The sequence below is a fragment of the Vitis riparia genome, chromosome 4 (assembly GCF_004353265.1).
Source record: "Vitis riparia cultivar Riparia Gloire de Montpellier isolate 1030 chromosome 4, EGFV_Vit.rip_1.0, whole genome shotgun sequence".
NCBI lineage: Eukaryota > Viridiplantae > Streptophyta > Magnoliopsida > Vitales > Vitaceae > Vitis > Vitis riparia.
This window is the reverse complement of record NC_048434.1, coordinates 20240397-20251215: the sequence shown is the minus strand read 5'-3', so window position 1 is coordinate 20251215 and position 10819 is coordinate 20240397. Positions and strand designations below refer to the sequence as shown.

Here is a 10819-nt window from a genome sequence, read left to right as displayed (position 1 = left end):
TTTCTCATTTTCTCTATCTTGGTCTACGAAGATTGTTACTGTTAATATTCTGAGATGAAATATCATTTCTGCTCCCAATGTTACGTACGTAGCCATAGATGGGGTTGTGTTTTTTATAGGTCTATGTATCATTTTACAAGAACAAAGAAGATTATGTAGAAGATGGTTGCTTGTTTAGGTCTGTATGTGCATCAATTCATACGTCCATTAAGGTTATGAAATGAGTAAGCAAGAGAAGGAGAGGTATTTAACAACCAAATTTTTACAAATATATGTCCGAAGATTCATTAAGCCTTAAACATTGAAAATAATACCCATAAAAGCCTTCCGTCTTTCCACTCTTCATTTCTCAAATACACATATTCCGATGTCGCAGTCTGAGCTTGAATTCAAGAACCCATTTAGCTTGTTGGCTTCATCCCTACTACTCTGCAATAACAGCAACGCCATATCCGAATTATGATGTGCTCCAAAGCTTGAAACGCCATCACCCTCATATCTGTCTTCTTGACTCAACTGAGAAGCAACAAACTTGTCGAGGGCCCTCCAATCTGTGACTTTCTCAGCGTTGTTGCACCCTCTAGTCTGATCTTCCTCCTCATTGTTTTCTGATATTAAAGAAACTGAACTTGGCCTCTTCATTAATGGCAGAGATGGGCTTTCTAGCTGAGGAAGCTGCACAAAGTGTTCGGTAGCGTGCATGAAATTCAAATTATCTGCCTCTATCTCTTGCTTACACAAGAAATTCTGCCCCAGATAGTTCTGGGGCTGCCTTGAGATGTAATCAATTGGATCCATGACTGTGCTCACACCACTTGGTTCATCGTAGAAGTAGCTTGTGTCCCACCCTTCAATGCTCTTGCTTTGGCTGGTGGTTCTCTTTTTGAATGCTCGGCAGACTACCCATCCTTCTTCCTGCAAAAGCTTCACCCAGAAATTTGTTAGATAAACTCAAAAAAATAAAAAATAAAAATTTTCCGGTCTTTTCATTTTTTTTTTCTCTAGCATAAAGGAGGTTGAGAAGTTCATCCTTATTCAGGAAAGAAAAGTGGTTTTCCCTTTCTCTTTTTTGGTATATTTTCTTTAAGCTTTTGCGAGTCTTCTTTCTGTTTGGTAAAGAGAAAGAGTAGCGGGTCAAAGGCTACTGATCAGAGTCTAAAACTGAGTGGAGAATTGGAATTTTTCTTTTGACAAAATGAATAAGAACCAGAATGTTCCCACCAGAAAAAAGGAATGAAAAAAGAAAGGGATTCATATGCTTTTAGAATACAAGCTTTTGACTTGAGGTTGTAAACTCGTGATTGATGAAGTCATGCCTCTTTTTTCTGGCCAAACATTCACTGTAGTAAGATTGCAGATACATGAAAGCAAAAGCGATTACGTTTAGTTTGTAAAAAAAGGGGTTCTGGGATCCAATTAAAAGTGAAGAAAAAAAATATTGATTTCTTATTCAGGTTAGGTATGATGATGAATTTATGAGGCACTCACCATCTTGCCCCGAAACATGAAAGAGAGAGCTAATTATAGATGAACTGTTAGTAGTGAATTCCAAACCCTTGTCCATACACAAAAACTATGGGAAAAAGAAAGTGGCAATACTCATGTTCTTGACGACTATTAAGAGAACTTTCACCTTTCAGTAACATCTACGGGGTGAGACTTTTCTCAAACATCCCACTTAATGGCTAAATGGAATGATTGAAAGACAGGAAAGAGGTTGCATGATGGCAAGGGTTGATTAATTAGTCAAAAAAAAGAAGGTTATACTTGCCTGTGGAGGTCCATTCTCTTCCGATTCGAGCCTGTACTCGTGCATAATCCAGTCAGTTTTCTGCCCATTGGGCGCTCGCCCTTTGTAAAAGACGAGGGTTTTCCTCATGCCGATGAGTTTTGTCTTATCATACACTGCTTTGTCTCGTCCCGTCGCCTTCCAAAACCCAGCCATGGTCGCTCTATTGGTCCTCGTCCCTGTTGGATATTTCTTATCCTTGTGGCTGAAGAAATACCACTCATTCTGCTCTTCATACCCGATCCGGCATCTCTCTGTCCATTATAATTCAGATCAATTATTCGCTTTGAACAAGGAAAACACAACGGATTTACTTATTAGAAATAAGATGGCTAGCTTATGAAAGTGTTAGCCAGGAGCCTAGAATCGATTCCAGTTTCTGCCAATTAATCCTAGATCAACCACAGATCCAGGAAGGGCAGTCCAGGAAAAATCATCTGAATTATAATATGGTGCAACCAGTGACACAGTTGTGGAGCTAACTAGGGAAGAATATATGAAACACCATCCATGCTGAAGGTGAGTTCTTGGAGGCATTAGATTTGGAAAAGAAACCCATTATAGGTTTTGCAAAAAAGAAAAAGGGAAAATTATCCCGGATGACATAAACCCTAATGAGACTGATCTGAGCTAGACTGGGGTGGTGTGGGATGATATTCCAGTATAAAAAGACAAGAAGGAAAGGAAGGAAGAAGGTGAGTCAGTACCTTGGAGGTCCCAAGGTTCAATCCTATACAGATCGATATCCCTGATAACGTCGAGATCAATCTTTTGTGATGCGACCTTCTTCTTGAGGTAATAGCCAACAAGTTCCTCGTCAGTGGGGTGGAATCGAAATCCTGGAGGGACGCATGATTCCATAGAGTCCATCATATCCACTGCAACTGCATCAAATTCACCACCAAAACAAAACACCACCCTTTACTCCATCATCTTTAAATCATAAGCGATATAAAAGAGAGAGGATAGAAGCCAAAAAACCAGAAGCAAAAGGCTAAAAAGGCATAACAAAAATTAGAAAACTCTAAAAGGAAATAATGAACCCTCCAAATCAAAAGGTGACAAGTGTTATCAGATACAATCATCAAGCCATTTGGTGGTGAGCAACACTCACCATGTATCTCCCAAAGGAATTAAGCGCGTGTTATAAACAAAACCTATTTTTTCACATTCAATGATTTTTCTAGGGATAAAAGAAGAAGAGATGAAAAGGAAAAGAAAACCGAATCATGAGAGTTTGTTTTTGATAAAAACCAAGAGGAGTTGGAGCTTTGCCACTGAATGTGCAGTTCTGAAGAAACGGACAAGTAGAGGTTTGAACTAATGATGTTGTCTTGTGTAGGTGAATGGTGGAAATGATGCATCAAGAAGCGGGTTTTCATTACAATATTATATAAAAAAACATATTTTATCATTATCTAAATTAAATATAAACACACACCTAAAAGAGAAACTGAAAATGCCTAAATTACTTCAGTTGAAAATTCTCATTCCTAAATAATTTTTTAAAAAAGAAACCCGTAACCCTTAGATTAGAGGGGAACTTATTCTTCCATTTTATATTAGAAGGTTCAGTGGCGAAAATGGACAAGGTGGATGACGTTATCACAATTTAGCATGCGTTTCTCGAAAGAGAAAAGGCTAAGAGGCAAAAAGAAGGGCATCGTTCCAGAGGATCAAGGCTGCCATAGGTGGACAAGAAAAAGAGAAAAGAAAGCACTCTCAAGCGACTCTTGCAGGGCCTCATGTCTCACTCCAGAAACGGGACTCTGACCCTCTTGTCTCTTTGTCTGGAATTTCCATAGCACACCTGACTTTGATGGACTGCAGAGAAAAATGCTCATCTAATTAACAACAAAATTACTTCTTTTTTTTCCCGGTAGGACTCCTTCTCAAGATGGGGCGAATTTATTCTGCAAAGGTGGGTGCCTGGGAGAGATGATCATCGAAAGTGTTCCCAGACCTGAATTTTGCTTTGGAATTTGGGTATATGCTGAAGAGGGAAACAAAAATCTAGCCAACAGAAAACGCGTGTGCAGGAGAACGGTGAGTTTGATGGGCGTACCCCCCATTAAATGAAGAGACATAAACATTCTAACCATCTTTCACCAAATCTTATCCTTGTTCAGGTGTCTTGTTCAATTTGTGTTTTTCCTCTCTTAAGACCAAAAGTGAAAGAGACAAAAATGGGTTATGAATCTAAAACGAAATCTAGGTGACTGAGGTGATGTGCTGAGGGAGGTAATGTGGGCAGAAATGATAGGAAAATCACACAAGGAAGAAACCCTTTGAATTGGGAATCGAAACAATTCTACACCCCCATGTAATTCTATCTTCTTTTCTTGATGTAAAATCTTACTCCCCAGATCTTTTGAAAGCTTCATTCCGTTTGTTGAGACTTATTGAGAGAGAGAGAGAGCGCCCACGTAAAACATGACCTCAGTAATGAAGATAATTAAGTGGCAGCAGTTATTATGGAATAAGAGAAGTGTTTGTGAAATCAGAATTTCATTTCCATGCAAAATACCAAAGCTAAAAAATTCAAAATAAAAATGAAGAGGCTTACCTGGGAGTGGTAGTGTAATTAGTAGTTAAAAGACAGGAGAAATAAAGAAGAAGAAGACAAGAGGAGGAGGAGAAGGAGGAAAGAAGATGACAACTTCGGTTGGGACTGAGGCATATGAAGAGAATATAAAAGGAGGAGGGAGGACCGCTCGATTGCGCATGGCTTGATGGTTGTCCCATTTCATGACGTCACCCCCTAGTTCCCTACAGAAACTCCTTTTTCTCTCTCCATATCTTCTCGCGATAATTTCAAACACTCTTCAAGGAGATATCGGCCGTTGGACCTGATAATCCTTCCGCCAAAATTGTTTCTTAAGCCTGTTCGGTAAAGAGCACCCCGCTAATCCAAAATATAGTTTTTAAGAATAGTTTATAAAAAATAATCTTGATGTTTTATATAATAAATTTGAAATATTTTTAATTTATTTTTTATTTTTTAAAATATGTTTTTAAAATAATTTTTAATATTTAATATTTTACTTTTAATTATTCTATAAATTTATATAATTATTTTTAAAAATAATTTTAAAATATTATAAAATAATTAAAAAATGTTTTTTAAAAACATCTTATTTTATATTTTTAAGAGAAAAAAATATAAAATAATTTTTTGTCATTAAATATATTTTCTCAGTTTTTAAAAAAAATATTTAAGTTAAAAAAAATTTAAATAAAATTAATTAATAATACATAAAATATATAAAATGTAAACCCTAGATGATTAATATAAAATAATTAAATTGAAAGACTCCTTCCATCCCCTTAAAATGGTAGACTGCTTGGTTCATCTTGTTATCGTGAAAATATCGCGACATGGTGAAAAAAATATATTTCCAATGACCTTTTTGTGTTTTTTCCGACTTTCTGACACATCTGCCACGTGGTACCACATGACACCTGCCGCCAGAAGACCGCATCTCTACGCCGAGTTATTCCCCGCTTTTTTCGTGAGTGACTGGCGGCTTTAGCATGGCTCGCCGCTCGGCTTCCTTCGAGTCTTCCGACTAGGCAGTAAATTTACCAAAAGCTCCTTATATCGGAAACACTGTGACACAGAGACATCCTAGATACAAATCGAAACTGGCCAAACACGTTAACCCAAAAGAAACACATGGGGTTGGCAGTTGGGTTGCTTTCAGGGGCAGTCTGGGGAATTTGGAGGAGGAACCGCCGAGTCCAAATGATTTGAAGACAAGCATTTTGGAGAAGGAAGCGTAGAAAAAGCAGAGGAAACGTAGGGTAAGGGACACAATGGGGCCACGTGTAAGTCGGTGGTTGGTGGATAGACACAGTACTTTACGTAGAAGATAAACAAAAATATCCCAAGGCCACACTTTCGATGCTGCGGACCATGGTCTCCACTTCTCATTAATTTTACAAGCCTTCATATTTTCTATAACTATAACTAGTACTTGTATATGTGTAGTTGCGACCTTGTGCCGGCATTACTATATAATGTGGATAACAAGAATCTGTTTCTTCTTTTAATCTCTATAGTTAATTATCCTCTTGGATTACTTTTATTGTTATTATATTTGAAGTGGGATGGAATGAATTTGTATTATACTTTTACATCGGCATATAATTCCTCTTCCCAATTCTATACTAAAATATATTTAATATATGTATCTTTCATTTAATTTTTAAATCGGCCTTTTATTAGTTGATTTTTAGTTCGAATATTATGAATATACCTTTCGAATTAATAATCATGTAAATATATTTAATTTTTGCATAGAATCCAAAGGAGACTAGAGAGAAAATAAAGGAAATTAAAGAAAAAAAAAAAAGGTATAGTCTTCCATTAGAGTCTTTATTGATTTTCTTGTTGCGATTTTTAGGAATTTTTTTTTAAAAAAAACACACATGGTTCAATAAATTATCTACATCTATGGAAATAGGGAGTAAGACTTTCACTATATCCAAAATTAGGATTATATATAAAAAAAGAAAAGTATTTATGTTAACCCTCAGATATTAAAAATTCAAAAATACCTTTGAATCATACCATGAGGCACCCCCAACCTACCGTTCTCCCTTAATAATAAAATTATAAGCTTGAATATCAAATGTTGTCATTCCGTTCTACTCTAATATTTACCTCTTCTTCTTCATATATGTATTTCACTTAATATGAGTTATATACTATAACAGTCTTCTTATAAAAAAAATATAAATAGCAAAAAAAATAGTTTATATATCTAATTAAATACTATATTATAAAATAAATATAAATGATGTCTAATAACACGAAGATGAATCCTTCTTGTTAAATAAGATGAGTTGAGATATTGTCGTCTCTATTTAAGAGACATGTCAATTTTCCTCCATATTCACAAGTTGTTCAACAAAACAAAATATGAGGAGTCTTAGTTTTAATATCAATGGTATACACTAATTTACATTTCTACTTTTAATATGGAAGACTCTTCCTTTGTTTTGCACTTTCTCATATACGGGAGCTGTAAAAGAAAGAAGAAATAGAAGTGGAAAAATATCATTCATAATTAGAGTTGTAATGTGCAAAAACTCTTGTGGAAGTTGAGTTGGAACTTTCTTTAGGTTATTCTACTTTATGTAGAATTTAGTATAGACAGTTATAGAAAAATGTTTAAATTATTTTTATTATACAAGAATGTGAAAGAATTGTTTACAAGGGCATTATGTCATGACGTCAAACAGTGGGTTAAAAAAATCTGATTAAAAAACAGCCAGTATTTGGTTGTAATGATTTAACATACGGAAAATGGCTGTGCTGGGCGGAAAGGGTGGCAATGGAATAAGATGAAAAGAGGATAAGAGACTAGGAGCAATGGAGATGGTAAAGAAGAGGGGCTTGAGCCGGCTCGTGATGTGGACACGAAGGCCACGTAGGAGGGGTGGTGGTGGTCGGCCGTGGTCTCCAATCATGCGGCGGACCGCATCATTGAACTCATGACACCCTCGTGGGTCCCTACCATAAACAAACGCCTCTCAAAGCTGGGGCGGTGACCCAAAAAAAACGACCCAGCCTCTCCCTCTCCCTCTCCGCCTCTCTCACCTTCTCTCAAAGCTAAATGTATAATGTAACCTTCAGAATAAATTTAAAAGAAAAAGAAAAAATGTAGAGATAGCGTTAGCGTAACCAGCAAAAGGAGATCCTTGGGGGTCCTATTAGGATCTTAACTCTTTTGACATGGACACTCCTCCAAACTCTCTCTCAGTAACCTCTAGAACAAACATCTTACCCTGAAAAATTTAATGTTTGTTACTGATTGGTATTTTTAATTTATGGGTTGATGGAGGTTGGTGAATGGAAATGACCATGTAAGTTATAACTACGCTGAATCGATTGTCTCGACCAAACTCTTCATCTTCACTTCTCTCTTTAGCCTTTATACCGAGGTGTGAAACACAAGCCTCGCTCTTTCTAAGAACATGCACTATCATTGCGCACCCCCTTCTACTTGTAGCTACTAATTCCATCATTTTTTAAAAAGTAGGGAGGAAGAATTATGTTAAAAAAAAGTACTTTTTGTCACTCCTAACATTCCACTTAAGATAAAAAAGACTGATTAAACATGATAAATCAAAGCCAATCTTTTCTTGGTCGTTTTTTTTTTTTTTAAATTTAAAGCATTAATTTGTGATTGTATGGGATGATATTGATTGATTATCAGCATGTGAATTAGAGTGGCCATCCTACGGCTAATTAATGAATGATAAGGGTTTAGAAGCCAGTGAGTGATTGAAAGATGTAGAATACATTAATCTCAAATGCATGGTTGCATCTGTGGTAACCGTGGCTTTGATAATAGAATCATTAGAAGAGAAAGGAATACGTGGGAAGGGAGAGTATTGGAGGGTGAATTTCAATGACACACGGTGTCGCAAAGGAAAATGGATTCTAGGGAGCAAAGCAATGGATGAAAGAAATGCAGGCAAACGCCCATGAAATTTTAAGTAATGTATATGGTAATATGTGTAGCATGGGGATTGGTGTGTGGACTGCACATCAGTGCGGTTGAGTGGTGGAGGATTAATGAAAAGTATGATACTGATGAAGAAGTGATTCGGTTGGAGCTGAGGCATGAATGTGAGGACGATGGGGGCATTGATTGAGAAAGAATGGGAAACACAAAGGCATGATGGTAAGAAGGGAGGAGGTGAGGTGAGAGGGGTCCTTGCAGTGGATAGATGATAGCTAGAAGAATGGGTTGGCTCCGACTCTGCCCCGTGTCGAAGAGACCTTTTCTAAGTTTTCTCAGTGGGGGGTCCAACTCACATTCATCATAAACGCGTTGGAATTGACTCCTTAGATCTGTTGCTTGTGTCGCACAGACATGCTTCTTTTGGTTCTAGACATTTTTTTCTTTTTTCTTTTTTGGCCCTGATAAGCTATATATTCTTTCCGCTGCTTTGTGTTAAAGGCTATGATTCTTCTTGCACTACCTTTTTCTTCCTCATGAATTTTCTTGGTATATGCTTGAAGCTTCCTTGTTTAACCTCAATTAGACTTGTGTTATGTCAACCCAATGATGGTAGGGCACCCGCTTTTGCTCTTCATTTTTAGCCTTTTTTCCCCATCTCATGCCAATATATGGGAGCCAGCCATAGTGCTTCTAATTGAAAAACGGATCGTGCATATATCGATCGCTAGCCACCTGCCTCTGATGAGATTCATTTTAGATTTTTTTTCTCTCTCTCATGTTTGATTACACTATTAAAAAAAATATAAAAATAAAATTAATTAAAAACTTATATATTTTCAAATTATTCAATCTTTATATTAAATAGTTTAAATATATGATATAAGTTATAAATAACATGTTGAAATAATTTATTAATTTTAATTTGTAAAAATAATTTATTAACCTTAAAACTTTTTTTTTAAATCACAATTTTTAGGAATCCAACAAAGCTTTCGTGAATAGGGGAATATCAGCAAACTTACTCTATGTCAATTTTTTTTTTTTTTCAAATAAATTCTTCAATTAAATCTACAAGCATATCGACACACGGATTTTACATTTTTCTCACAATTTTTAGGAATCGAACATAGTCTTCATGAATGTTGGGATATAGTGAAACTTGCTCTATGTCTCTTTTTTTTTCAAATAAATTTCTCAATTAATTCTATTAAGTAAGCCACACATGGAAGATATTAATATTATTTGCATAAGATAGAATTGGGTTCGAATCCCATAACCCCGATATGGCGATGCCTCGAATAGGCAAAGAAGTAAGGTTTAGATATGATATGACACTACGAGAAAAAACCATTTCAGTAGTATCATACTTTAATTTAATAATATAAAATGGAGCTATGAACTTTCAAAGGGCAGGAATCATAGAGGAGGAGATAAGAAAATATATGGCTTATAACCATGCCAACATGAAAAAATAAGTACAACATTAACCATAAAAATAAAATAAAATGACTAATTTATCCTTATTCCTAAAAAGGCTAATAATTCTATTATGACAAATGACTTCAACAACTAATTTGGTTGCCACAGTGAACATGGGATCATTTTTATTGTACATAACTGTTTGAAATTACATATATGACCAAACCAAAAAATGAAATGAAATCATCATTAAAAAATGGGTAAATTAAATGATGGATCCTAAGAATGACCCCCATCCATGATTCTGAATAAGACACACCTAAAAATCTAAAATGCTAGCTAGAGGAAACAGAATTGACCCATCACAAATGTTGTGTAAAGCAGAACCACTCCCATTAGAATGTCCACGTACCCCTATAATTATCCCCATTGATGCTCCTATGGGGCTAGCTGCAACTACATTGTTATTTTTTTACTGTCCCAAACATGTACGTGGCTTGAGATGCAATTCATAATGTTTGAAAATGAACGTGGGGCTCAAAATTTTTTTTTCTGGTATAGTGTCGAGAATAAAATGTGTGCAATTTCTGGAAGTTACACATGAGAATTGCTCATCTTTAATTCATTATACAATCCTCAATAAGCATAATCAATGAGAAAAAAAATGTTAAAGCTAACTTTTAGGGTTTCAACAACATTTGTGCGCTATGAGCTTGATTAATGGCAATCATAAAAGCATAAAAATCATGTACACGTCTTTTTATCCGAAACCTAATGACAATGTTTGATTGTTAAGCATCCACCCATTTCTTCTATCCATTGAATTCTTCCCATGTCATTATATACAAAATCCTACTAAAATTTTTGAGCTTTTTCGGTTTTGTTCTTTCAACAATAAATTTTCGGAATTTAGAAGAGTATATTAAAGCTTCATCGAATTGTATTTCCAGGCCCAATGTCGATGTGGGTCAGGCCCATTTTTTGCGATTATAGGCTGCAGAGTCCAAATTCCATAGGGCATAGGTTAAGCCCATTTGGGAACAGACTGGGCCGGGGTTGTCAAGTATTTGATCACGTAAGCTCAACCGAAAATGGGCCCCAAAAGACGTATGGCCTAATCCGAATATGAAGGTTG

General features: G+C 35.9%; 1 protein-coding gene across 2 annotated transcripts; it reads right to left on the bottom strand.

The window, feature by feature from the left end:
- Window positions 1-221: 221 nt before the first annotated feature.
- Window positions 222-4442, bottom strand: LOC117912270 (NAC domain-containing protein 37). 2 transcript variants are annotated; one of them, XM_034826797.1, is made up of 4 exons: window positions 4356-4442; window positions 2497-2673; window positions 1772-2043; window positions 222-915 (listed from the first exon to the last, which is right to left on the bottom strand). In XM_034826797.1, the coding sequence occupies exons 2-4, from the start codon at window positions 2660-2662 to the stop codon at window positions 343-345; spliced, it is 1011 nt and encodes a 336-aa protein (XP_034682688.1). In that variant the 5' UTR covers window positions 2663-2673; window positions 4356-4442; the 3' UTR covers window positions 222-342. The 2 variants fall into 2 exon arrangements, with proteins under 2 accessions (XP_034682688.1, XP_034682689.1); XM_034826798.1 differs by lacking the exon at window positions 4356-4442 and adding an exon at window positions 2904-4323.
- Window positions 4443-10819: the final 6377 nt, after the last annotated feature.